At 46.4% G+C, this 27,562-nt stretch overlaps 1 protein-coding gene across 2 annotated transcripts in view; it reads left to right on the top strand.

Annotated features, from left to right (window-relative positions):
- Window positions 1-27,562, top strand: part of CDK15 (cyclin dependent kinase 15) — a 64,351-nt gene that overhangs the window by 11,304 nt on the left and 25,485 nt on the right. For both annotated transcript variants that reach the window (XR_013390552.1, XM_028701549.2), the window contains exons 6-10: window positions 1,098-1,160; window positions 3,037-3,160; window positions 6,355-6,475; window positions 9,677-9,770; window positions 11,336-11,399. Coding sequence is in view for 1 of the 2 variants with exons in the window: in XM_028701549.2 (XP_028557382.2) it covers window positions 1,098-1,160; window positions 3,037-3,160; window positions 6,355-6,475; window positions 9,677-9,770; window positions 11,336-11,399 (466 nt within the window). In the remaining variant the exon portion in view is untranslated. The remainder of the gene's footprint in view (window positions 1-1,097; window positions 1,161-3,036; window positions 3,161-6,354; window positions 6,476-9,676; window positions 9,771-11,335; window positions 11,400-27,562) is intronic.

The raw sequence follows: 27,562 nt of genomic DNA on the forward strand, positions 1-27,562 counted from the left end.
AGGTCGGCGGTTCGAATCCCCGTGACGGGGTGAGCTCCTGTTGCTCGGTCCCTGCTCCTGCCAACCTAGCAGTTCGAAAGCACGTCAAAATGCAAGTAGATAAATAGGTGCCGCTCCGGCGGGAAGGTAAACGGCATTTCTGTGCGCTGCTCTGGTTCACCAGAAGTGGCTTAGTCATGCTGGCCACATGACCCGGAAGCTGTACACTGGCTCCCTCGGCCAATAAAGCGAGATGAGCACCACAACCCCAGAGTTGGTCACAACTGGACCTAATGGTCAGGGGTCCCTTTATCTTTTTATATTGTGATATCTTGCTCGCATGGTCAACATGCTTTTAAATGGCTGTGTATTGAAAGTAAAGATGGATTCAGATCATTCTCTTTCGGCTCAGCATAGTACAAGGAACTGGCATCGATCAGTGTAGCACCGTATTTTTCGCTCTATAAGACGCACCAGACCATAAGGCGCACCTAGTTTTTGGAGGAGGAAAACAAGAAAAGAAATATTCTGAATCCCAGAAGCCAGAACAGCAAGAGGGATCTGGCTTCTAGGATAGTCTCTGGCTGTTCTGACTTCTGGGATAGCCGCGCGAAGCCTCTTCAGGGCAGCAGGATGAAGGCTCCCCCTGCCCGGAAGAGGCTGCTGCGGCTAAGGCAGAAACCAGAAGAGGCGCTTCGCTGAAGGGGCGCTGCACAGAGAGGGAGAGCTGTGCAGCGCCCCTTCAGTGAAGCAGAAGGAGGAACAGAAGGGGCTCCGTTCCTCCTTCCGCTTCACTGAAGGGGCGCTGCGCAGCTCTCCCTCTCTGCGAAGCACAATTTGCTCCATTAGATGCACTCACATTTCCCCTTACTTTCTAGGAGGAAAAAAGTGCGTCTTATGGAGCGAAAAATACGGTATTTGTGTGTCCCCAAGGCACACACAAAGCTCCAGGAGGAGAGATTCCATCTCCCCATACAATGCCCTACTAGTTTCATCAACAAGGGGCTGGCGGGAGGCTTGTGCAAAGCACACAACAGGTGGTCGCATGGATTTTGCAGAAAGTATCTAAGAAAATTGGGTTCACTGCCCTCAATTCCATTTCCTGTCTATTTATTTAGCAAACAGACTTGGCACAGTACATGTCCCAGCATCCTGGTGGGCTTCATCTTTATAATGTTAAGGTAAGTTCTTGAAGAAAAATGTGCTGTTCTTAAGTGTGCAACAGTTCAATCCTATGCATGTCCACTCAGAAGTAAGTCCCATTGGGTTCAATAGGAGGCGCTCCCAAGTGAGTGGACATGGGATTGTAGCCTAAAGGTCATATGCCAAGAGCAGCTCTGGTTATTGGATAGATTGTTTCACTGAACTGAGGAGACTTGGGACTCAGCTACACAGGTCAATTATAACATTAAAAATGTGACACCAGATGGCGCTGTAGAGCAGCAATCCGAAGTCAATGGTAAACTGCATTGTGAGCTATATATAAATCAAATCAAATTTTATTAAACGGTCACAGACCAGGTTAACTCGTACATCTAGTCAGCGAAGCATAACACCGGAAAAAACAAAGGACAATTTCAATACAGATTAGGCCATAACAGCAATTTGAAATTAGACAGCATAAATAAAATTAAGTATTTGCCTTCGCCTGCATATTGACATTGGAAAGCTCTTGTTTCCGGCGCCTAATAGCGGCTACACAGAATTTGGCAACATTGATCGTAATTTCAGGAACCTTATCTTCTACCAAGGCTCTCATACGTTGGGGTTCTGGTACATTTTTAAGCTTTTATAGAACTGGGGCAATAAAGGTCAGGCGTAGATCCGTAGTAACTACAGTGCAGCAATACATGCAGACTTGTTTCCACTTCCGATGAGCCACATGGGCAAACACGTGACTCATATGGTTTGCCCTCATATCTGCCTAGCAGCAGGGCAGAGGGCAGAACATTAAATCTGGCCAGGGTAAAGGGGTGTCTGTACTTAGGTATTTGTAAATCAGCTATATATATTTTCATAGCGTTTTTTTTAATATATATATCTGTGTAGATCCAGCCTTGGTTCAAATCTCTGGTTGGTTGGTTGGTTGGTTGGTTAGTTGGCTATATATTTATTTTACAGCTTCTGTCCTGCTTCTAAGCCCAGGCATGGGTGCTCAAAAATTATCAGTTGCAATAAAACGAGGTTTGGTTTTTTCTTCTTCTTTTTCAAAGAAATCAGTTCCATTCATACATAAATACAACTACGAAGCTCATTTAGCAAGTCTCTCTCTTGCAGCTGTACCTATCTTGCAGAGGTCTTGCAATAAATGAAACCTTGAAATGGTTTTTTTGAAGCTGTAGACAGGTATGTCCATTGGTGCCAAACATAAATAATTTGATTTGCTCTGAAGCAAAGCACCCCATAATAGTCTACTGCCTCAGCCTGTGCTGTTGATTATAAGCGGCTTTCAAGGGTTACCATATTTTTCGCTCCATAAGGCGCACCGGACCATAGGGCGCACCTAGTTTTTTTTTTGGGGGGGGGATCAAGAAAAAAAATCTTACCCCCCCCCCCAGCCCCAAAGAGCAAAGAAGCCAAGACAGCGAGCGGGATCCATCCTGCTGGCTGTCTTGGCTTCCTCTTTAGCCGCATGCAACCTCTCCAGCCGGGAAAGCTTTGCGCAGCCATCCCCAAGCGACAGCAGTGCTCCGTCTCGCTGTTCTGGCTTCGGGGACAGCCTTTGAAAGCCTCCGCAGGGCAGCGGGGTGCCTTCACCCCACTGCCCTGCGGAGACTTTGCGCAGCTAACCCCAAGCTAGAACAGCGAGACGGAGCGCTGCGCAGCGCTCCGTCTCCCTGTTCTGGCTTTGGGCTTAGCCGCGCAGCCTGCATTTGCTCTATAGGACGCACACACATTTCCCCTTAATTTTTGGAGGGGAAAAACTGTGTCCTATAGAGCGAAAAATACGGTATATGTATTTGCTTACTTTTCTATCAAGGGTTTATTCTTTTGCTTGAAATGCAGCAGTAAAACTGATCAGTCATTAACCAATTATGTCCTGTTTCTGTCTGCCAGCTCTTTATGTTCCAGCTTCTGCGAGCCTTGGCTTTCATCCACGAACACCGCATCCTTCACCGGGACCTGAAACCTCAGAACCTGCTCCTCAGTTGCCTTGGAGAGCTTAAGCTAGCTGATTTTGGTAAGCCATCATAGTCAGACTGCTGGACAATAGCCAGACCTTCTGGCAAAGGCCAGCTTTCCCATCTTTATGAATCCCACATTGACAGGGTTTTTTTTGCTTTCACTGACCTTTTGGAGGAGCACATTGCTGTACAATGTCTTTTGTCATCATCCCTCTCCTACGTATAACATAAAATAAACAAAGAATTTAGAAAATATCCCTGGTGAAACCAATTGACTTCAAATGAGAATTCTCTCCAGCTCCATAGGGAACACATGCCTGCCAACAGTTGAAAATTAAAAGTAAGGGGCAGAGATCCATAGTTCATTGGCAGGGCATATTGTACAGCCGTCAGCATTGCATTCAATACTAAGGTTAAAAAATGCCTTTTTGTATGTATGGAATAGCCCTCAGTGAAAACAGTTGACTGCACACAGACATGACACATCTTGTGTGCGTGGCTTGGGAAACCCAGCCATATGGGCGGGGTACAAATAATAAATTATTATTATTATTATTATTATTATTATTATTATTATTATTATTGTTGTTGTTGTTGTTGTTGTTGTTGTTTCATTTATTGCAATTATTTATTTCATTGGCATCTGTTTGGCTACATTTTCATAGCTGGCCTTGTATCTTGGGTTTCCATCTTTGCACAGGGACGAGTACGTTTCTGGAGAGGTCATTAATGTAAAATCTACAGGAAAGTAGCATAAAATAAATGTAATAAATTTAGCTCCCTAACTAATAAGAGTTAAATGAGTCTGCTGTTCCATGTACAAAGGCCCTTGGGCTCTTTGTACTGCGGTGGCAATTATGTACACTTTAAGGCCCCTTCATGTAATGTCCTTGTCTATTAAAATGGCTCAGAGACATCCAGAATGTTCAAACTGAACCATAACGTTGGGCATTTAAACTCCCGGTAATGAACCAATTAAGTGGCAGCACTTGGAAATAATCTAGTTTAATGCCCATGAAGCTACTGGGGGAAATTATCTTAAATCCAAGTGCTTTGACTTAAGATGAATTGAGGAGTTGGGGTTGGCTGCTCACTTTATATTGACACTAGTGGGAAGTGCCCACTGCTGCCCAGGATTTTGTAGAACCCCCCCCCCCCCAAACCCAATGATTTCAAAATAGATGTTATAATTTGTAAGCTTGGACCCGTCACAATAACAATTGGGTGAAGTCACACCAAAGTCATGTTTTGGTTCACCATTTTAATTCAAAATGGCGCCTTGTATCCAAACGTTGAAGAAGGCTGCCGCCCCCATTTTGGGAACCCTTTGGCGATGATATCTCAAGAGGCGGCTGAACGCCTAGTGATCAAACAGACAAACCACTTTCTTTCCAAAATACACAGTGGATGAGTTAGCTGTCGGAGCCTCTGTACAACCGAGCTGAAATGGCTCTCCTCCTCGTCGTATCTTTGGAATCCATCTAGGCTCTTCTCCGACGGTGATTAACGACTTAAGCCTTTGAATGAGGCTTCAGGCACGCTCCCCATTACGCAGAGTACCCAGACAGCAGAAGGAGCCAGAAATATGTGCTACATTGCTGCTTTTATTTCTAACTATGCCAACAAAGGTCCATATAGTAAAAGCTATGGTTTTCCCAGTAGTGATATATGGAAGTGAGAACTGGACCATAAAGAAGGCTGATCACCAAAGAATTGATGCTTTTGAATTATGGTGCTGGAGGAGACTCTTGAGAGTCCCATGGACTGCAAGAAGATCAAACCTATCCATTCTTAAGGAAATCAGCCCTGAGTGCTCACTGGAAGAACAGATCCTGAAGCTGAGACTCCAATACTTTGGCCACCTCATGAGAAGAGAAGACTCCCTGGAAAAGACCCTGATGTTGGGAAAGACTGAGGGCACAAGGAGAAGGGGACGACAGAGGACGAGATGGTTGGACAGTGTTCTCGAAGGTACCAGCATGAGTTTGACCCAACTGCGAGAGGCAGTGGAAGACAGGAGTGCCTGGCGTGCTCTGGTCCATGGGCTCACGAAGAGTCGGAAACGACTAAACAACAACAACAATGCAGGACAGAAAAGAACATGCATCTGCTCTCTGTGAGAGACAGAGAACAACAGGGAACAAAAGAAACAGGAAACCAGTAACTTCAACATCCGTCTCCCATCTCCAGTGAGACTTCCAACGGTCTGGAATGTCAACAGAGTCTTGTGACTCCAAAAACTGCACAGTGGCATAACAGAAATCCAACATCCTCCCCCTTTCTGTGAACACCACTGGGCAGTGTGTCAGTACAATCTCAGTACAAACCCAGTTTCTGTACATAGGTACAGTGTTGATCCCTTGGAACAACCTTGGACAATAAATCAGCAGGAATTAGGCTTATGCTCAAACTTGCTGCAGAGGAGAATCTACAGGCTTCTCATCACGATGTGAATACAGTGCTGACATCGGCCAATAAGTGTAAGATATTGAGAGTTTAGATATTTGGGTCTCTAGGTTATTCAGAAACTGAAAAGGCACCAAAAAGTGGCTGTATGTTCCAGGCCTTGCATGGCTATCTATACTGGAAACTCATTTGATATCATTCACATCAAAAAGATGCAAAATAATAGTAATGGGTTGATGTTGCAGTTAATTGTAAAGGAAAACTTCATAAAGGCTAAAACCCTAATCCTGTCTATTAAGAAGTAAGAAAGTGTTGTAGTTGTTTTTTTAATTTACTGAGGCTTATCTCCAGGTAGGAATGCAGGAGAAATTTGGCTCTATTTGCATTTAAAGGCTAACCTACCTAATTTTCACTTTCTGAAAAAATGTGTGAACCGAAACAGTCATCCTTTATAATTCACATTTTACAATGCATTTCTCCCACTAAGTGATGTCCACAAAAGGCATGTACTGGGGTAAAGTATGCATTAAATGTATATATGAGTGCATTGCATTAGGAAAAATCACACTATTAAATGTGTATATTAGGCAAAATTACATGGTAAAACATTAGACGTTAGCACTAAATTGCTGATGAATGATTTTTCAAAAATTCTGCAAGCTGATGTGGAACTGATTTTGAAATTTGAATAATTAGAAACTGAGAGAAACCAAAATTGACGGGATTGCATATCACTTAGGATTGCAGCCTAACCTTGATAGAAATGGCCGTGATATTTATGCTATAGAGAGTGGATTGGAATTATAATTTCATGCATGGTTTTAAAGGACTTGTTTCTTGGCAGGTCTTGCTCGTGCCAAGTCCCTTCCCAGTCAAACGTACTCTGCTGAAGTGGTGACATTGGGGTACCGACCTCCTGATGTGCTGCTGGGGGCCACTGACTATTCTGCTGATGTGGATATCTGGTGAGAGCCAGCTTTGGAGAGGCTATAAATCATGATGAGCGTAGCAATCTTCCCCTTTCAAGCATATACAGAACGTTGGCAGGGTGCAATAAGAGCGCTTTTTGAGACCATCATTAAAAATCACTTGAACTACATAAAAATTAGGGATGCGGGTGGCGCTGTGGGTTAAACCACAGAGCCTAGGATTTGCCAATCAGAAGGTTGGCAGTTCGAATCCCCGCGACGGGGTGAGCTCCCGTTCCTCGGTCCCTGCTCCTGCCAACCTAGCAGTTCGAAAGCATATCAAAGTGCAAGTAGATAAATAGGTATCCCCCCTCTGGCGGGAAGGTAAACGGCGTTTCCGTGTGCTGCTTTGGTTCACCAGAAGCGGCTTAATCATGATGGCTGCATGACCCGGAAGCTGTACACCGGTTCCCTCGGCCAATAAAGCGAGATGAGCGTTGCAACCCCAGAGTCAGTCATGACTGGACCTAATGATGGTCAGGGGTCCCTTTACCTTTACATAAAAAGTAAATTTGCAAGCATAATAAAAGGAAGAACTTTCCTCGACTTTCAAGGCTGACACAGAAGTGGGGTTTGTGGAACCTAGATGCCTACCCCCAAGCCAACTGATACCACCAATTTCTAGACTTGAATTGGACTTGAGTCCCTATCAGAATAGATACGGAGATTCTTCCCTCTTTCTTACTGAGACAGGTCCAGAAGAACATAGAAGCAGAAGTGAGATATTTTACCATGCCCTTGTGTTCGTGGTGAGGAGCACCACACATGCCAAGACTCACTCCATCTCAGCATGGTAAATGCACACCTGACAGGATGCTGAGAGGAGTTTTTCTCTCTCTTCAACTAATATACAAAGTCCCTTTAGTGATGACGGCAGGAGGGCTAGACATTACGTCCACTTCAAGGCAATCACACATACGTCCGATCCACATAGCATTTTATTTCTGAATTATTTTTGACATTGCTGCTGCTTTTCTTCTTGTGAGGCAAAGAGAGAGACAAACTTAACATACTTGAAACAGTGCGGGTGATCACTTCTGTTCATGATTAGTTCCTGTCCGTTTTAGTTATTTAAGACCTGTCAGTGCTATTTTTTCTAGGAAAAGAGGTGCGGAACTCACCATTAACACCTTGTTCTCTTATAATGGGTCCACCTGAGAGGTGCCAGAAACTGAGTTTCAGCAAGTTCTGGCTGAAAAAAAGCCCTGTAATTATTATCTGTATTTTATTTTATTTTATTTTATTTTATTTTATTTTATTTTATTTTATTTTATTTTATTTTATTTTATTTTATTTTATTTATTTTATTTTATTTTATTTATTTTTATTTTTATTTTATTTTATTTTATTTTATTTATTTATACCCCGCCCATCTGACCAGGTTGCTCCAGCCACTCTGGGCAGCTTCCGACACATATGAAAACAAGTTCAGCAAGTTCTGGCTGAAAAAAAGCCCTGTAATTATTATCTGTATTTTATTATTTTATTTTATTTTATTTATACCCCGCCCATCTGACCAGGTTGCTCCAGCCACTCTGGGCAGCTTCTGACACATATGAAAACATAATAAAACATTAAACATTAAAAACTCCCGATACAGGGCTGCCTTCAGGTGTCTTCTAAAAGTTGTATAGCTATTTATCTCCTTGACCTCTGATGCCAGGTACTTTCTTGCATTATGCTCACTGAGTGGGAGCCATTGCAGAGTAGCTCCTGCCCAGGTCACCACTGAAACGTGATACAGCCGGGGGCATATGGGAGAAACCTGTACCGCAGCCTAGGCCAGTGCCATCCCAAAAACCCCTCCTTATTCCGGAAGCTGCTCATATACCGTATTTTTCGCTCCATAAGACACACTTTTTTCCTCCTAAAAAGTAAGGGGAAATGTCTGTGAGTCTTATGGAGCAAATGTGTGGTCCATCGCTGGCTCCCTTTCTGGCCTCGCCCCTTTGCCCAGGCCTCCATTGTTGAATGTTCTGCAGATGGAGGCTGTTTTTTCCCCCAGTGACATGTGACTGGCTGATTAGATTATCTGTCTGGAAACTAGGCTACATTATTACATGAGCACTGTTCCACAGCATTTGATATTTTCATTTACATACATTCATTTGAAATAAGATGGGTTTGGGTTTATGAAGCAATTCTATATCCTCCCACCACGCTGACGAAGTATTCTGCGAAACTGTAGTCAATATCCGGAATCACTGTTCAGTGTTGGACATCATATTTGCTGAATATACAAAGCTTCACAGCTTGTCTTTCATCATACAAAGTCTGGTACCTCGCTTCATTTAAAGATTTTCATAGACTTTGAGACTAAAGATTTCATTTTGTACTTGTTATGGTTTGAAGGAATTCTATAAAGATTGTCTATTGCGTATGTACATGGTCATCGTGTTGCCTAGACATTGCTGATGGAAACTGTAGAAAGGGCTCCCTTTCCTTTCCTAAAGAAGCTGCAGAACTGTGAGTTGAACCCCATAAAAACAGGATTTTCCCCTTGCAAAGTAAGCTCAACAACTTTGAGCTGATCCTCAAAAGAAGGGGCTTTTCCCCTTTGCAAAAGAAGCTGCACAACTGTGAGCTGATCCTCAAAAAACGGGGGCTTTTTCCCTTTGGAAAAGAAGCTGCAAAACTGTGGTCTGATCCTCAAAAAAATGGGGCTTTCCCCCTTTGCAAAAGAAGCTGCACAACTGTGAGCTGATCCTCAAAAAATGGGGCTTTCCCCCTTTCCTCCTCTAAAAACTAGATCCGTCTTATGGTCAGGTGCGTCTCATGGAGCGAAAAATACGGTGCGTCTTATGGAGCGAAAAATACGGGTAGTTGCATTGCACCTGTCTCCCTCCTGCCCGCCCCAATGGCCAATATAGCAGCTTTGGAGAAGAGATTCTGATTAGGAGCATAACGTGGTGCATGTGTTGGGAGCAGCAAAGAGCTGGGCACCCCACTGCTCAAACCCTATTGAGCAATCCTATTTAGCAACTGTCTTTAATTGGGAGAGCCATTGACTGTCCAAATCAGGCCAGAGGGTTTGATGTTTTGGGGAAACACTTCATACTTTGAATAGAAAATGTAACTGAGGACGTAGTGCATGTGGTTTTCTTCCACCTCGATCTGGACTTAGGCATATTTATCTGTGTATTTAATATCCGCAGTGTGAGACTGGGTGAATGAAGAGAATGTATACCTTTTCTCCAGGGGTGCAGGCTGCATATTTGCTGAGATGCTTAAGGGTCAGCCTCTGTTTCCAGGGGTTTGCAACACCTTTGAACAGTTGGAGAAGATCTGGGTGGTAAGTGTAATGATACATCTGGGAAACTGGAACAAAGATCATTAGCATCTCAAAAGGGTCAGCTTCTATCCGTCTATCTATCTAGCCCCAATGATGGATGCAACAGAAAAAAGGCAATTTGATTGAAAGTCTCACTCACTCCCAGTGTGTTAAGTTTGGGGTTGTAGCCAATAGGCTGGTCTATATTTGGCAATTTCCCCACAAACACTAAGATAAATCAAAGTGACTTCCCTTTGATGCCTCTCTTGTCTCATCAAAAATTTAAAGCCAATTAAACGGATAGCAGGTTGAAGGAGGCACACAAAAATGGAGTTGCTGCACTTTCTGCTCCCTCTTGTTAAACTCTTGTATTTCTTTGTGTCGTGTAAAACAGCATTCTTGTGTGTGTGTGTTTTGGGGTTGTTTTGGGAAGATTATCCAAAGCTGCAGCCCTATGTTGGGAACAGGAGCAGTGCTTTTTTGTGGTGGTACTCGATGGTATGGCGTACCGCAGGCATAGGCAAACTCGGCCCTCCAGATGTTTTGGGACTACAACTCCCATCATCCCTAGCTCACAGGACCAGTGGTCAGGGATGATGGGAATTGTAGTCCCAAATCATCTGGAGGGCCGAGTTTGCCTATGCTTGGTGTAAATGCTCAAAAGAAACTGAGAGGATAAATATTAATTTTAAAAATCCTTAGCATTTTCTAAGCCAACTCTTCAAAGTATTGGTCCAAGTCACAAGCTTTGAATCAGTTTGAGCTTTGCTTGTGAATCTGTTCAAGTTTGGAACCACAAATTTGCCACAAAGGGGGATATCTATACATTTGGAGTTGTTTTTTTTTTTGTGAACTTGAAATTTCAAAAGATACCAGGCGAAAAGAGAAAGTGTGATAGGATGAATATTCATTTCATTATTAGCATTTTCTGATGCTTTTAAAACAGAGCTATGTAGCTGCTCCAATTGCAAAGGCAAATAAGGATTCAGAAGTATTGCTCGCTCAGCCAGTAACAAAAAGCTTGCTTTGGTGGGGAGGACGTATCACATGTTCATTGGCACAGATTTGTTTGCTTGCGGGCAGAATCCTAAGGTGGACTCAGACCACCTCATCAAGATACAGCATACTTGAGGCCCAGAATGTCTTTGAATTGTGCCCCGGATGGGGTTTTTGAACACCTGTCAGAAGATTCGTTTGCTATCTATTCCTTTTCATCTCAAAGCAGCAGGGATCTCCATCGCAGCCAGTGTACGGCTTCTGAATGCCTATCATTTGGGGGGAGCTACTACCATCAGGAGTCACTCATCAATGCAATCCTGGTCTCTAGGGGAGCACCTTGGGTGTAAAAAAAAGACGGTACCATGATCCTGACTGCTGCTGATATATTTGAAATGGCACCTGTCTTTGCAGTCGCTAAAGCACATTTGTATTCCTGGCTACATCCTCGTAAGAAAACCTTGCTGGGCACCCTTTTCCAGGAGCAAAACCGAGACTAGAATCTAGTCTGCATACATGTATTTTGGAAAAGACATTGGATGTGTGCTGAGTTGTTCTTTTGTTTCTGGTTTGTCTCTTGCTTTATGCAGGTACTGGGAGTCCCAACCGAAGGAACATGGCCAGGGGTTTCAAAGCTTCCCCTTTATAAGCCAGGTATGATCTCTCTTCAGATGGCAAATATGCCACAAATGCTATGTGAAGCTGCTTTTCATATGAGCAAAATCCATGAAGGTAGCAACACTTTTAAGAGCTTTTGGCTCATCCATAAAACAGTTCAGTGTTAAACAAGAACCAGAGAAAGATTGACAATACTATGACTGATGAATAACGCTATGGAAGGTATAGGCTTTCTCCCTTCTGGCTATACTCTCTGGTTATAATAATATAATAATAATAATAATTTATTATTTGTACCCCGCCCATCTGGCTGAGTTTCCCCAGCCACTCTGGGCGGCTTCCCACAAAGATTAAAAATACATTAAAATGTCACACATTAAAAACTTCCCTGAACAGGGCTGCCTTCAGATGTCTTCTAAATGTTAAAGGTAAAGGTACCCCTGCCTGTACGGGCCAGTCTTGACAGACTCTAGGGTTGTGCGCCCATCTCACTTAAGAGGCCGGGGGCCAGCGCTGTCCGGAGACACTTCCGGGTCACGTGGCCAGCGTGACATCGCTGCTCTGGAGAGCCAGAGCCGCACACGGAAACGCCGTTTACCTTCCCGCTAGTAAGCGGTCCCTATTTATCTACTTGCACCCGGGGGTGCTTTCGAACTGCTAGGTTGGCAGGCGCTGGGACCGAACAACGGGAGCGCACCCCGCCGTGGGGATTCGAACCGCCGACTTTCGATCGGCAAGCCCTAGGCGCTGAGGCTTTTACCCACAGAGCCACCCGCGTCCCATTCTAAATGTTAGGCAGTTGTTAATCTCTTTGACATCTGATGGGAGGGCGTTCCACAGGGCGGGCGCCACTACCGAGAAGGCCCTCTGCCTGGTTCCCTGGTTGCCCTCTCTTTTCTGTAATAATAATAATAATAATAAATAGTACCCCACCCATCTGACTGGGCTGCCCCAGCCACTGTAGGCGGCTTCCAGCATATCCTACATTATTTCCTTTCTCTCTTATGCTCCTGGTTTCCTCTGTCCCTCTACTTAATCATGTATTTTACTCTCGTTTTCTCTGCTTCCCTTTTCTAAGGTTTCTACTTCTGTCCCCTCCTTGGACTCCTCTCTGGCCCAGTTCCCCCTTTCTCCTCTCCTACATTTCTGGGCTCCCCAGGCGTCTTCTGCCGTTCCTTATTTAAACACCCTTTCCCTCAAAAGCCCCTTTGCTGTTTGACGGAAGCCTCCTTCTTGGGGTTTCCTCTGCCTCTCAGTCCACTTTGTTGCCTTCCTGCAGGAATTCGCACTCAGGGCTCCATTTCCCCCCCAAAAATCCTGAGGATGAGGGTGCTTGGAAAAGTGGTATTATACCGACAAAAATAGAGTGGCTTTCCAAATTATTGCAGTACTACAATATATCCAAAACAATGGGAGAAATTGGAAGGATCTCAAAAGAGAAGATAGACAGGGACTGGAAGGTGTTTAAAGGATACTTGCAAAGCCATATCGAAAAATCAGAACTCCTATTAGAATAAACAAGTTCCGTTTTAAATGCTGAAATACTAAATAAGATGGATAACAATGTGTAATAGAAAAAGAAGCATGAAATTAGGTTAAAGGTGTGTGAAAGAAAGTAATAGAAGTGGAAAGAAATTGCAATTGAGTAGATTGGAAGTCTAACACAAAGGTGGGGTGAGGGGTGGTGGATGGTGTTGGGAAAAGGAATTATCTGTGGGAGTGAGTGTAGGTATGTTTGAACATTTTTAAGGACTATATAAAATGTATGTTTGTATGTTGGTATATTTGCAATATGTGTGTATTAATGCTGAATTGTTTTAACAATAAAAACTTTTTTAAAAAGAAAAAAGAAAAAGGAATTGTAGCTCTGAGAGGGGGAAACAGCCATTTCCCAGGTGATTAAAAGGTGTTTAAAATGTGCTCTGCGCATGGGCGTAGCCAGGATTTTTGGTGGGGGGGGCAGAACCTCAGTTTGCTATGTATTTTTATTGATTTTTTAATTTAAGGGGGGCAGCTGCCCCTCCCTGCCCCCCCTGGCTATGCCCATGGCCCTGCATAAGCAGCTTTCCAAAGCTCACCTCTACAGTTCGTTCCGTCTTTCTTTTTCCCCACTCGGTATGGCAGGCCTTCGGGTGCATTGCCACATGGTGGCAGTGTGGGACAGCACAGGCTAGGGAAGTCTGGAGGGGGGGGCACCAGCAGGATGGATACGTGCGGTCTGCCCCTTCCGTCAGCCATGCAGCCATTGTGCTAGACCCTGTACATGTGCATCAAACACGCACAGTCCTTCCTCTGCAGAGTCTGCAAGAGGTGGCGACAGGTGGAGGCCACAGACTGAATAGTGACATGATCTCTGATCAGCCTAAAGAGATCCCTGTGTATGCTAATCATGTTGGCTTGTCAAATTTGAAATACACTGGCTGGTATTATATTTTGGCTTTGGTGCTATAAAACAGATTGTGGCTATACAGTGGTAAAGGTAAATGTAAAGGGACCCCTGACCGTTAGGTCCAGTCGTGGCCGAATCTGGGGCTGCGGCGCTCATCTCGCTTTATTGGCCAAGGGAGTACAGCTTTCGGGTCATGTGGCCAGCATGACTAAGCCGCTTCTGGCGAACCAGAGCAGTGCACGGAAACGCCGTTTACCTTCCCGCTGGAGCGGTACCTATTTATCTACTTGCACTTTGACGTGCTTTCGAACTGCTAGGTTGGCAGGAGCAGGGAACAAGCAACGGGAGCTCACCCCATAGCAGGGATTCGAACCACCGACCTTCTGATTGGCAAGTCCTAGGCTCTGTGGTTTAAACCACAGAGCCACCCGCGTCCCTATAAAGTGGTACCCTTGGTTTAAGAACAGTCCGGTTTAAGAACGATTCAGTTTACAAACTCCGCAAAATCGCAAATAGTGTCCTGGTTTGAGAACTTTACTTCGGTCTAAGAATGTAATCCGAATGGTGGAAGGGCACTGGCGGCGGGAGGCCTCATTAGGGAAAGCACGCCTCGGTTTAAGAATGGGTTCGGTTTGAGAATGGGCTTCCAGAACGGATTAAGTTCGTAAACTGAGGTATCACTGTATTGTTCAGTTTTTCTTGAGATGGGTCGGAGGGTCCCCTCTGCCTTTCTGTCTCTGATTTGCATGTGGGCAAGGCAAGAAGCATGTGTGAGAGAGAATGTGAGCGAGAAAGAGAGAGAGAGCGCATGCACAGCCGCACATGTGATTTATAAAGCAAGTTTCTTTTATTCCCATGCAGACTGGGTGAGACTTCTGTGTCCTGAACTTCAAAGGGCCAGTTGTCTCTTATTTTGATGTGGGCAGATTGAGAAGTGCGCTTTGAAAAGAAGGCTCCCCCCGCCCCCACCTCCCGGTTTTCCTTTCCTTCCCCCCTCCTCTTTTTTTGTTTAATGTTTTCTCGTGGGATATCTTTCAGAGCACTATACCCAGGTGCCAGAGAGGGCTGGGGTTGGGAAATGATCAACACCAATTCTCTACCTCTCAGCAGGATCATTCTTTTGGAAATATATATATATATCTAAAAGTGAAATATTTAAAAGCCTGAAATGTGAAATCCATCCATCTGCGTGTTAGCTGGTGTGCCTCTTGGAGAAATGAGGTGGGAGCTGTTTGAAAACCAGGAGTAGCAAGAATTGTGATGGCGGTGGGGGGGGGAACGCTTTCAGCCAGAGGTTTGCAGGTTTAGCAGAGCATAGTAACATCTCTTCAAAGAAGTGGGTGTTGTTCTGTGACTTGCTCCAAACTGCCCTTTCTCTGGCTCCAGTGCTCGAAAACTAAACACCTCCTTATTTTCACATGCTAGCCGTGATTGGCTAAACAATAACCCAAACTTGCATTGTAAAGGTCTGGAATTTTTCACACAATTAGCCGAGTCTCATTAATCAAACTGGCGTGAAATGAGAATGTGTCGCCTTCCTCTGCAGACGTAAGGGTCGGCGTCCCATCTTCCCCACATAATAACCGGGGGTGCGAAGGGCAAGTAAGTTTGCTAGCAGGGGTAGCTGTACTTACTCTAGCGAAGTACTTTAAAACAAAATTGGAGAAGATGCACATTCTGACATTGGGACGAGAGAGCAGATCACTACAAAAGAACTAAGGAACATTTTTTTTCTTTTTGGTAAGCGAAATATTCACCAGTGGTGGATAGTCATTGCTCATATTTGTTGTTGCTTTTAAGAGAGACCTTGATGAGTTCTATAGATGGGAATGATCTAAATGTCTGAATAACAAGCTTTTTAAAAGACCACAAAATCTTGTGAGTCTGAGAGGCATGAGCTGGGTTGCTGATTTTTTATTTTTTTTAATATAGCAGAATAATACAGTTCTGGAAAGCAAGTGAAAGCAATTCATTTCTGACTTCAGTGTGCTTTATACAGACATGGCATAAACCTACCCAGAAATCTGCGTAGGGGAATTTTTTTTCCTCCCAAGCCATACAACCAGGAAAAAAGCAAAGGGAAAATTTGTGTTGTTGTTTTTTGGAATGTCAAATAAAACACCGTACATTCCAATTGTTCTGAAACGATGTAGAAAGAAGGAGGAAACTTTTAAAAAGCCAAGAAAAACCACAGATAGGAAGGAAAGCACTCTGATGGGATGGAGGGAATGGGGCAGGTTCATGAGTTGCCAGATGCTACATAAAATGAGGTTGGGGCCATGGACTGCCCACCTGTGTTGTAGATGCACAGGTGAGTGGACAGGTGAGAGTTGTTATATGGTGGAGATGCAGGTCCTCCCCATCCCCACTAATACATAGAGGTAGAAGCTTGTGAATTGGACACAACAAGGTGATCCCATGGGACCTTTGTTGTTGTTGTTTAGTCGTTTAGTCGTGTCCGACTCTTCGTGATCCCATGGACCAGAGCACGCCAGGCACTCCTGTCTTCCACTGCCTCCCGCAGTTTAGTCAAACTCCTGTTGGTACTTCGAGAACACTGTCCAACCATCTCGTCCTCTGTCGTCCCCTTCTCCTTGTGCCCTCCATCTTTCCCAACATCAGGGTCTTTTCCAGGGAGTCTTCTCTTCTCATGAGGTGGCCAAAGTCTCAGCTTCATGATCTGTCCTTCCAGTGAGCACTCAGGGCTGATTTCCTTCAGAATGGAGAGGTTGGATCTTCTTGCAGTCCATGGGACTCTCAAGAGTCTCCTCCAGCACCACAATTCAAAAGCATCAATTCTTCGGCGATCAGCCTTCTTTATGGTCCAGCTCTCACTTCCATACATCACTACTGGGAAAACCATAGCTTTAACTATACGGACCTTTGTTGGCAAGGTGATGTCTCTGCTTTTTAAGATGCTGTCTAATGCCGAATTCATGCCGAATTCAGGGCGACATGTCCACTACTCCCATCATATGAAGGCTTTGCCGGTTTGATGAATGTATAAATCTGCCCAGGCAGTGAGTATCAATCATGGTTTAATTAGCCGGCATCTCCTGCGTTCCAGAGCAACGTTATCAATAGAGTTCCTTGACAGCTGCCTTGCAATATAGTTATTTCACATTCAAGTGTACACTTACGTGCTGTGTTCACAGTATGGAGAACATTACGCTCCAAAGGCTACTGAGAACAAAGACTCTGCCTGGCAAGAGCAATATAAATGCATGATTTAAGATTGGATTCTCTGCTTTCACCCCTACTGTTCTCAATTAGTCACCACTTGATACTCTCAAGCTATCGTCCCTTTTTACATGGTGGTTGGCACATTTACACAAGATCAACTGCTGCTCGGTGTTAACCTGACCTGGGCTATAAAACGCCGTAAGACCAAGTGAATCATTGACAGAGATGCTTCCAAATTCACTGGTTTTAAGTTCGTTTCCTGAGACACATGGCAGATACAGCGTTACACTTTTGCTCACACAAAAAGGAACTGAGCACAGCCCCCACACTGAAATCAACACTCTGTCAAAACCTGCCAGTTTTCCTTCCTCTTTTGATTGGTTGGGGAGATCCATACATTTAAAGCACATCCGCTGCACGTTGTGTGAAGTAGTTCCGCAGGCATTTCGGGGGATTTATATATAAAATTTGGAGTGTGTGTGGTGTTAGGAGAGGAGGAGTAGCACCTCTGGTGGAGGGACACATTGTGCTCCTTCTGGGGTAGTTTGTCCACCTTTGTGTCTGGAGGCGGTTGGAGGATGGATGGCGGCTAACAGATTGAGGCTGAATCCTGACAAGACAGAAGTACTGTTTTGGGGGGACAGGAGGCGGGTGGGTGTGGAGGACTTCCTGGTCCTGAATGGGGTAACTGTGCCCCTGAAGGACCAGGTGCGCAGCCTGGGAGTCATTCTGGACTCACAGCTGTCCGTGGAGGCGCAGGTTAATTCTGTGTCCAGGGTGGCTCTCTACCAGCTCCATCTGGTACGCAGGCTGAGACCCTATCTGCCAGCTGACTGTCTCACCAGAGTGGTGCATGCTCTGGTTATCACTCGCTTGGACTACTGCAATGCACTCTATGTGGGCTACCTTTGAAGGTGACCCGGAAACTACAATTACAGTGGTGCCTCGCAAGACGAAATTAATTCGTTCCGCAAGTCTCTTCGTCTTGCGGTTTTTTCGTCTTGCGATGCACGGTTTCCCATAGGAATGCATTGAAAATCAATTAATGCGTTCCTAGGGAAACCGCCTTCAGACCAGGTCCGGGGACAGTCTGTCCCCGGACCTCTTCTGAAGGCTGGGGGGGGGGGGAACAAGGGCTTTTCTTCCCACCCCCAGCATTTTAAAAAACCCCGGGACAGCGGAGGACTTCTCCGCTCTCCGAGGCGATTTAAAAGCCCCTGGGAAGGCAGGCAGGGGGGACAAAGACTTTTGCCCCCCGCCCGCCTTCAGAAGGTGTTCCCGCCCCCGCCCCGCTTCGGAACAGCTTTCCGAAGTGGGGCGGCTGGGGCAGGTGTCCCCGCCCCCCCTCCCCACTTCGGAACAGCTTTCCAAAGTGGGGCGGCTGGGGCAGATGTCCCCGCCCCCCCTCCCCACTTCGGAACAGCTTTCCGAAGTGGGGCGGCTGGGGCAGATGTCCCCGTCCCCCCTCCCCACTTCGGAACAGCTTTCCGAAGTGGGGCGGCTGGGGCAGATGTCCCCGCCCCCCCTCCCCGCTTTGGAACAGCTTTCCGAAGTGGGGCGGCTGGGGCAGATGTCCCCACCCCCCCTCCCCGCTTCGGAACAGCTTTCCGAAGTGGGGCGGCTGGGGCAGATGTCCCCGCCCCCCCTCCCCGCTTCGGAACAGCTTTCCGAAGTGGGGCGGCTGGGGCAGATGTCCCCGCCCCCCTCCCCGCTTCGGAACAGCTTTCCGAAGTGGGGCGGCTGGGGCAGATGTCCCCGCCCCCCCTCCCCGCTTCGGAACAGCTTTCCGAAGTGGGGCGGCTGGGGCAGATGTCCCCGCCCCCCCTCCCCGCTTCGGAACAGCTTTCCGAAGTGGGGCGGCTGGGGCAGATGTCCCCGCCCCCCCCTCCCCGCTTTCCGAAGTGGGGCAGCTGGGGCAGATGTCCCCGCCCCCCCCTCCCCGCTTCGGAACAGCTTTCCGAAGTGGGGCGGCTGGGGCAGGTGTCCCCGCCCCCCCTCCCCGCTTCGGAACAGCTTTCCGAAGTGGGGCGGCTGGGGCAGATGTCCCCGCCCCCCCTCCCCACTTCGGAACAGCTTTCCGAAGTGGGGCGGCTGGGGCAGATGTCCCCGCCCTCCCTCCCCGCTTCGGAACAGCTTTCCGAAGTGGGGCGGCTGGGGCAGGTGTCCCCACCCCCCCCTTCGGAACAGCGTTTTAAAATGCTGGGGGTCGGGAGCGAAGCGCTGCCGACCCCCAGCATTTTAAAATCTCCCCGTGTCCCGGGAAGATTTTAAAATGCTGGGGGTCGGGCTGCCGACCCCCAGCATTTTAAAACCTTCCCGGGACACGGGGAGATTTTAAAATGCAGGGGGTCGGCAGCGCTTCGCTCCCGACCCCCAGCATTTTAAAACCTCCCCGGGACACGGGGAGATTTTAAAATGCTGGGGGTCGGCAGCGCTTCGCTCCCGACCCCCAGCATTTTAAAACCTTCCCGGGACACGGGGAGATTTTAAAATGCTGGGGGTCGGCAGCGCTTCGCTCCCGACCCCCAGCATTTTAAAACCTCCCCGGGACAGAGACTTCTCTGCTGTCCCTTGGAGATTTTAAAATGCTGGGGGTCGGCAGCGAACGCTTCGCTCCCGCCCGCCAGCATTTTAAGATCGCCCCCGGCAGGCGGGGGGAAGGCAGGCGGGGGGGGGAGCAAAGACTTTTGCCCCCCGCCGGCCTTCAGAAGAGGTCCTCTTCTGAAGGCCGGCTGTGGGCGAAAGTCTTTGCTCCCGACCCCCAGCATTTCCCTATGGGCTTTCGTCTTGCGATGCAAGCCCATAGGGAAATTCGTCTTGCGAAGCGCCTCCAAAACAGAAAACCCTTTCGTCTTGCGGGTTTTCCGTCTTGCGAGGCATTCGTCTTGCGGGGTACCACTGTAATCCAGAATGCGGCAGCTAGACTGGTGACTGGGAGCGGCTGCTGAGACCATATAACACCGATCTTGAAAGGCCTACACTAGCTCCCATTACGTTTCCAAGCACAATTCAAAGTGTTAGTGCTGACCTTTAAAGCCCTAAACGGCCTCGGTCCAGTATACCTGAAGGAGCGTCTCCACCCCCATCGTTCTACCCGGACACTGAGGTCCAGCTCCGAGTGCCTTCTGGCGGTTCCCTCACTGCGAGAAGCCAAGTTACAGGGAACCAGGCAGAGGGCCTTCTCGGTAGTGGCGCCCACTCTGTGGAATGCCCTCCCACCAGATGTCAAAGAGAAAAATAACTACCAAACCTTTAGAAGACATCTAAAGGCAGCCCTGTTCAGGGAAGCTTTTAATGTTTAATAGGTTATTGTATTTTAGTGTTTTGTTGGAAGCCTCCCAGAGTGGCTGGGGGGACCCAGCCAGATGGGTGGGGTATAAATAATAAATTATTATTATTATTATTATTATTATTATTATTATTATTATTAGTGCCCACCTTGCACTCGGCTCCCACCTGTGGCTCTTAGAAGCTGTCAGCATTTTGACAGTAGCCACAGCCCAGGAACAACTTCAACTGGCCAGCTAAACCAGGTGAGAGCAGCCAACGGGTCTCAAACCCTCAGTGGGTTAGGGACTTCTCCTGTATGCAAAGACAGGCTCTGGCGTGCAAAGATCCCCCCGGCGCCCCCCCCCCCCCCGGTAACTCCAAAACAAGGGAAGGGGCAGTGGAAAATGTCCTCTGCCTCCCCCACCGCCCCGATCCCCGGGATGGCACTCCCATTTCTTTAAGAACTTGACATAGTTTGCTGTGGTCGACACAGTCAAAGGCTTTTGCATAGTCAATGAAGCAGAAGTAGATGTCTTTCTGGAACTCTCTAGCTTTCTCCATAATCCAGCGCATGTTTGCAATTTGGTCTCTGGTTCCTCTGCCTACCTGCTGCTAATGCTTTAGCAAGAGTTTTGCCTTGTGCCTGTTCATTTGCTTGGGCTGTCTTATTTTGCTGCTTCCAACGAGGAAGTTGTAAACTCCTTTAATACAATGCTACCCCCCACCCCACCCCACATCCCATGCTGGGTGAGCTTAAATCCTCGCATTAATCCACTGCTGTGTTTGTTTCACCATGCTGAAAAGCAAGACATGTAAATCCTCTCTCAATTCCGCTTGTGCACCTAAAGGCCAGCAGCCTGATCTTTTTCTAGATATGTGAGAATGAGGCAGTTGGACTCTAGATACATCCTGAGTTCAAGGATAGGAAAGGATTAGGGATGACAGGACAGCTCTAGCCAAAATGAAATTGCTTCCTGCTGCGTTGAGGGGTTTGGGGGTCACTTAGTTTAAAACTTGCATCACACTGAAACCTGCATCCCCACAGGCGACTGAGTTGCCTCTAAGCACTGTTTTTATTCTTTTTCATTTTGAAGCGATGTGGCAGCACATTCATTTTTAATTTTATTTTCTTGGTATCCCCCCCCCAAACCATTGCATATACTGTACATTCTAAAAGCAAAGGCCATGCATACTAACAACAACAACAACAAAAACAAAAACAGGATGTGCTCTGGTTCTGTGGTATGATGAGGCTTCATAGACCTGGTCAGTGTCTCATGTGAATCACTTGGGTGCTCTCTCTCCCTCTCTCCCATGTGGAATGTAGTAGAACTTCTTGGCAGACAAATAAATAAATAAGAGGTCCCTGAAGGTAGAAAGGTTTTGAAAATATGAAAATATAATCATAGTTACTTAAGCAGAGCTAAAGTGGTCCTTCCCCATTTCACTATCCCATTCACAGGCGGCAAAAATGTCACCAGTTTCTTTGGTGTAGGAGATGTGTGAAGGCAGAATTTACTGGTGGTAATTCTTCTTCTTCCTCTTCCTCTTCCTCCTCTTCTTCTTCTTCTTCTTCTTCTTCTTCTTCTTCTTCTTCTTCAGAATTCAACTGATAGCCATAGGTAAAGGCCCCCTGACCATTAGGTCCAGTCGTGACCGACTCTGGGGTTGCGGTGCTCATCTCGCTTTATTGGCCGAGGGAGCTGGCGTACAGCTTCTGGGTCGTGTGGCCAGCATGACTAAGCCGCTTCTGGCGAACCAGAGCAGCGCACGGAAACGCCGTTACCTTCCCGCTGGAGCGGTACCTATTTATCTACTTGCACTTTGACGTGCTTTCGAACTGCTAGGTGGGCAGGAGCAGGGACCGAGCAACGGGAGCTCACCCTGTTGCGGGGATTCGAACCGCCAACCTTCTAATCGGCAAGTCCTAGGCTCTGTGGTTTAACCCACAGCGCCACCCGCGTCCCTACTGATCACCATAGGGGACACTATTTCCCCACCTCAGAATGACCCCTGGGAATGATGCAACATGATCGGGCCCAGTGTCAACATCTGACATAGGGGTCACCCAGACTTCCTTTTCACCCGTGTTTCTAGGCACATGTCCAAACTTTAATGCTATGCGTCCTATTGTAGGTGTTTTGTTTTGGCGCGTCCCTCGGGAAAGCCCATGTTTTATCGTTGAATTAGAGCAAATGGCAGTCGGGTTTTCTGCGGATCGACATTTGCTCCAATTGAGCGGTAAAACGCGGGTTTCCCCAGGTAAAGCGTTGGGGCAAAAAACCCTCTTGGACAAGGAACTTCAAAGATGTGGAACCTGTGGCTGGAAAGCATAATGCAAAATGAAGTATGGATGTGTGTTTGTGTGGAGCTGGGTGGCTGCAGCTAGCGCCATCTTCCCCCCGCTCCCATGCCTGTAGGCCTCAGCCCCAACGTAGTGACACTGAACCAAGACCTGTCATGGCCTTCTGTGAGGATAGATGAGCACAAGGAGGCCAAGGAAGAGCCCATGGATCAGAGCTCTCCCACCCAAGCTTGGAGCTGGGTCCTTCTGCTGAGACTCTCCCTATGGAAGTCCCTCAGGTCCCCTCTTCCTAGGGATGGGGAGCTAGAGTTGGTTGATGGGCCAGATCTTTACCTCAGTCAGCCACCCATGAGCCAACAATCACTTGTCAATTGTTGTCATTATGACATCCGGTGGTGACTTCAAAAGGGCTTATTCTCAGCGCTGCTCAGTTGATGGGCACTGTGAGAGTGCCCCTCTGAAGTCCACACGCAGACTTCATATGCATTCAAAACACTGCCTGCAAAATGTCCATTTGCAGGCATGGTTTGTGTTATGTACTGAAGTTCTCACCCTGGGCCAGCAGCGGGATACTGTAGATAGTTTTCACTCAGGTCCACATATGCAAATAAGGAATTGAAAGTGACGTTCAGTGATTGGATAGCTACAGAAAGTGGTTACTGTGGCTTTGTTGTTGAGCTCTATATAAGCAGGTTGGCTGAACCCTTCAGCCCAGTTCTGTTCTGGGCCTGTGAATAAACAAGAGCTGTTTGAAGAATCGCTGTGTCGTCTGATATGTTCACCCACAACTTAACAGTTTGAATATATACCGTGTGTGGAAACAGCCTTCGGAAAATGGGAAGACCCTGTCCCTTATTCTAAAGCACAGGAGCTTTATTTTAATTTTATTTCTAGGGCCTCTTGCTTTTTCACTTTCTGCCAGCAGATGGAAGCAAGAAACAACAAGCGCAGTCTCGCCAAACAACAGAATGCATTTGTTCGATAAATGACGTCCAAGATCTGGAATGTGTATTTTAATATTTTGAAAGCTTTTTCTTCCCTTTCCCAGTTTGGTTGATTCCTTTAAAAAAGTAAATCTCTACGGGGCTGAAAGAAACAGAATTCTAAAATGAAGGCAAATCTTCCTTGTCATAGGAGCTTTCAGATCTAAAAGTAATCATAGCTGCTGTGTGTGTGTGGATCAACAAGGGAGTTTGCTGTCTCCACCATGGCCTGAAGGAACTCTTATTGGCAGAGTCGTCTTCTGCACTGACAAACTGAGAGTGCCTTCAGCCTCTGTAATTTAAGATAAATAGTTCAAAGTTCAGATGTGGGAAATTCAGGGTCAGTTCCCTTCCCACTCAGCCATGAAACCCATTGTGGGGCAAGTCATTGTACGCCAACTCTAATCTCCTTACACAGTCCTTCTTAAGGCAAAAATTAGCCAAGTTTGTGCTATGTAAACAGGATCTGATTAAGGGAGTTCACGCAATATATGTGGACTTAATAGAGCCATGCAGCATTTGACACTTAGCACCGAAGCAGCCAAGTGATTGCTCAAACATGCACCCAAGCCATAAATCAGATCAATCCCAACTCACATCCAGCAGCTTTGCAGATTTGACAAATGGCAGGCTCACCTTGACGGAAGGTTGGGCTGCAAATGTGACAGACAGATAGGCAGATCAGTGTAGATGCGTAGCCAAGTAATCACTCCCAATGCTACTGCAAGACTTTGGATCTGTCACCTGGTGTGTAAATGTTTGCATCTGCAATCCTGAGAATAGGTGGGCTGTTTGAATTCCATTGGGTTCAAATGGTGCTTAAGGCATTCAAGTACACAATGTCAAACTGATCACCTCTGTGTGTTGATTGACAGTCTCAAGGAACTCTTAAAGGTTCATGAGAAAGGACTGCCCCTTGCAGAAACCATGCTGACTTTGCTTCAGCAAGGCTTGTTCTCATATATCTTTGTTGTTGTTTAGTAGTTTAGTCGTGTCCGACTCTTCGTGACCCCATGGACCAGAGCACACCAGGCACTTCTGTCTTCCACTGCCTCCCGCAGTTTGGTCAAACTCATGCTGGTAGCTTCAAGAACACTGTACAGCCATCTCGTCCTCTGTCGTCCCCTTCTCCTTGTGCCCTCCATCTTTCCCAACATCAGGGTCTTTTCCAGGGAGTCTTCTCTTCTCATGAGGTGGCCAAAGTCTTGGAGCCTCAGCTTCAGGATCTGTCCTTCCAGTGAGCACTCAGGGCTGATTTCCTTAAGAATGCATAGGTGTGATCTTCTTGCAGTCCATGGGACTCTCAAGAGTCTCCTCTGGCACCATAATTCAAAAGCATAAATTCTTCGGCGATCAGCCTTCTTTATGGTCCAGCTCTCACTTTCATACATCACTACTGGGAAAACCAATAGCTTTAACTATACGGACCTTTGTTGGCAAGGTGATGTCTCTGCTTTTTAAGATGCTGTCTAGGTTTGTCATTGTTTTTCTACTTGGTTACTTTTATCTTTAACAATACATCCCCCCCAAGTTTCTCATTAAGGAACCCCCCCCCCCCAGATCCCCTTTTAAGAATAGGCATTGCTTTGGTTATTTTCTAGTCCTTGGGCATGGAAATTGAGCTTAGGGACAAGTCACATATTTTTAGCAATTTCACATTTGAGTTATTTGAGAACTCTCAGGTGGATGTGGATACCATATGAACCTGGTGATTTGTCAGTTTTTATTTTGTCTATTAGGCCTAGAACTTCGTCTCTCCTCACTACCTCCTTCATAGGTTTCTCAAACTCCCTTCCTGCAAGAGTTAGTTCAGACACTGAGATCTGCCCTATATCATCCATTGTGAAGACAGATGTAAAGAATTTGTTTAGATTCTCTGCAGTCTCCTTATCTTCCTTTAGCATACCTTTGACTCTCCTCATCCAGGGCCCAACTGCCTCCCTGCTACTAATTTTTTAGAGAGCTTCTTGTTGTTGATCTTAATGCTTTTAGCAATGTATTCCTCAATATATATTTTTTAGCATGCCTTTCTGTCTGCTTGCACATCTTTTGCCAAAATTCCTGTTCTTTTTTGTCTTTTTAATTTTTCAAAGGAAGACTTCTTGCCTCTGATAGTTTCTTTGACTGGGCTAGCTAACAATGCTGGCATCCTCTTGACCAGTGATGGCCAAATTTGGCCCTCCAGCTGTTTTGGGACTACAATTCCCATCATCCCTGACCACTTGGTCCTGTTAGCTAGGGATGATGGGAGTTGTAGTCCCAAAACAGCTGGAGGGCCGAGTTTGGTCATCACTGCTCTTGACTCTTGTGGTACCTGTCCTGATCTGCATTTATAAACTCCACTTGAGCTTCTAATATTGTTCTTAAAACAGCTCTCACATATTTTGGAATGATTTAACTCTCCTGACTTTACCTTTCAATTTCCTTTTTAACTAATCCCCTAATTTTTGAGAAGTTTCCTCTTTTGAAGTCAAATCTGACCATGCTGGGGTTTCTGGGCAAGTGGCTGTTTACATGTACATTTTGTTTAAAAGCACTATGGCCACTGCTCCCAATTGACTCAACAACACTTGCATCTTGCACCAAGTCCCTCAAGATTAAGTTCAGGGTCCCTGCCTATGCTGTGCTATGCCTACACAGACCCTGCCCCACAGGAAAGAAGGGCAAGTAACATGCAAGAGAGCTGGGAATGCAGAGGGGTTCCTTTTCAAGGTTCCCAAATGCAAAGGGGGATAGGAGCCCATGCCACCAAATGTCCATCAGACCAAACACCCTACCAGACACCTGCGCCTAATATGCAACAACTATTTCCTGAACAATCGACAGGATTATTTAGATATCTACGTGTTTGCCCATCTCCGTGAGCACTGTGGTGCTCAGCGACCTTACACGACTCTTCTTTTAATCCTAGGTCAGGAGTTGTCAGTAATGAACCTTACCCGTTGAAGATCCATGCTTTACACACACAGAGGGAACTATTGGCACACCTCCGCCCCATTCCAGCGAATATTTACAAATGCCAGAGGTGTGATGTGCTTTCATATCAGTCATTTTCAACTTACAGCTTTAAGTCATCCACCCAGTCTGGGAATTATTATTTTTATCACTTATCTCTAATCAGTAGTCACAGCGTCTTGCATTCTGGCGGTTACGAAAGAGCTACTTCAATTACATTAGAGAGCTCCAAGGGAATCTTGTTGTCATTGTAATCAAAGTACCAGTTCTCTCTTGTCCCTCCTCCCCTCATACACACATGTTCTTATACTGCAAATCAACATGTTTATTGGCACTGAAATTACAGAAAGGCATGGGCATGGTGACAATTATTAACATCTCTTTAAAAAAAAAATTTAAGCAAGAATCCAGAGTGGTGAAAATATGAATCAAGGCCACTGTCCTATTAGGTAAAGTGAGACTGCGCATGCTGGGGTTTGTGAGATGTCAGAGGACAGAGAGACATGTGTGCCATGTAGCTTGGTGTGTGCTTCCTAAGTTAGTCTGATGCCTTCAGGTGAAGTGGAGGATGCCAGCGTTGCCAAGACGGAAGGACAATTCAGCTGCCAGTCCAGCTGGCTTCAGTATGTGGAGAGGGGGGCCTCAGGTGGCAAAATGTATTGGGCCAGCCTTGGCTTGAATGGAGTGCAGAAACACCCAGATAGGCTTTGGGAGGGAAACCAACAGTTTATTTACTGCAATTATTTATAAATTGTAAAAAGTAAATGGTGGTGCTGGGGTCTAAACCACTGAGCCTCTTGGGCTTGCCCATCAGAAGCTCAGCGGTTCGAATCCCCGTGATGGGGTGAACTCCCATTGCTTTGTCCCAGCTTCTGTCAACCTAGCAGTTTGAAATCACACCAGTGCAAGTAGATAAATAGGTACTGCTGCGGCGGGAAGGTCAATGGCGTTTCTGTGCGCTCTGGTTTCCGTAATGATGTCCTGTTGCGCCAGAAGTGGTTTAGTCCTGCTGGCCACATGACCCAGAAAGCTGTCTGTGGACAAACACCGGCTCCCTCAGCCTGAAAGCGAGATGAGCGCCACAACCCCATAGTCGCCTTTGGCTGGACTTAGC

This window comes from Podarcis muralis, chromosome 1 (genome assembly GCF_964188315.1).
Source record: "Podarcis muralis chromosome 1, rPodMur119.hap1.1, whole genome shotgun sequence".
NCBI classification, from domain to species: domain Eukaryota; kingdom Metazoa; phylum Chordata; class Lepidosauria; order Squamata; family Lacertidae; genus Podarcis; species Podarcis muralis.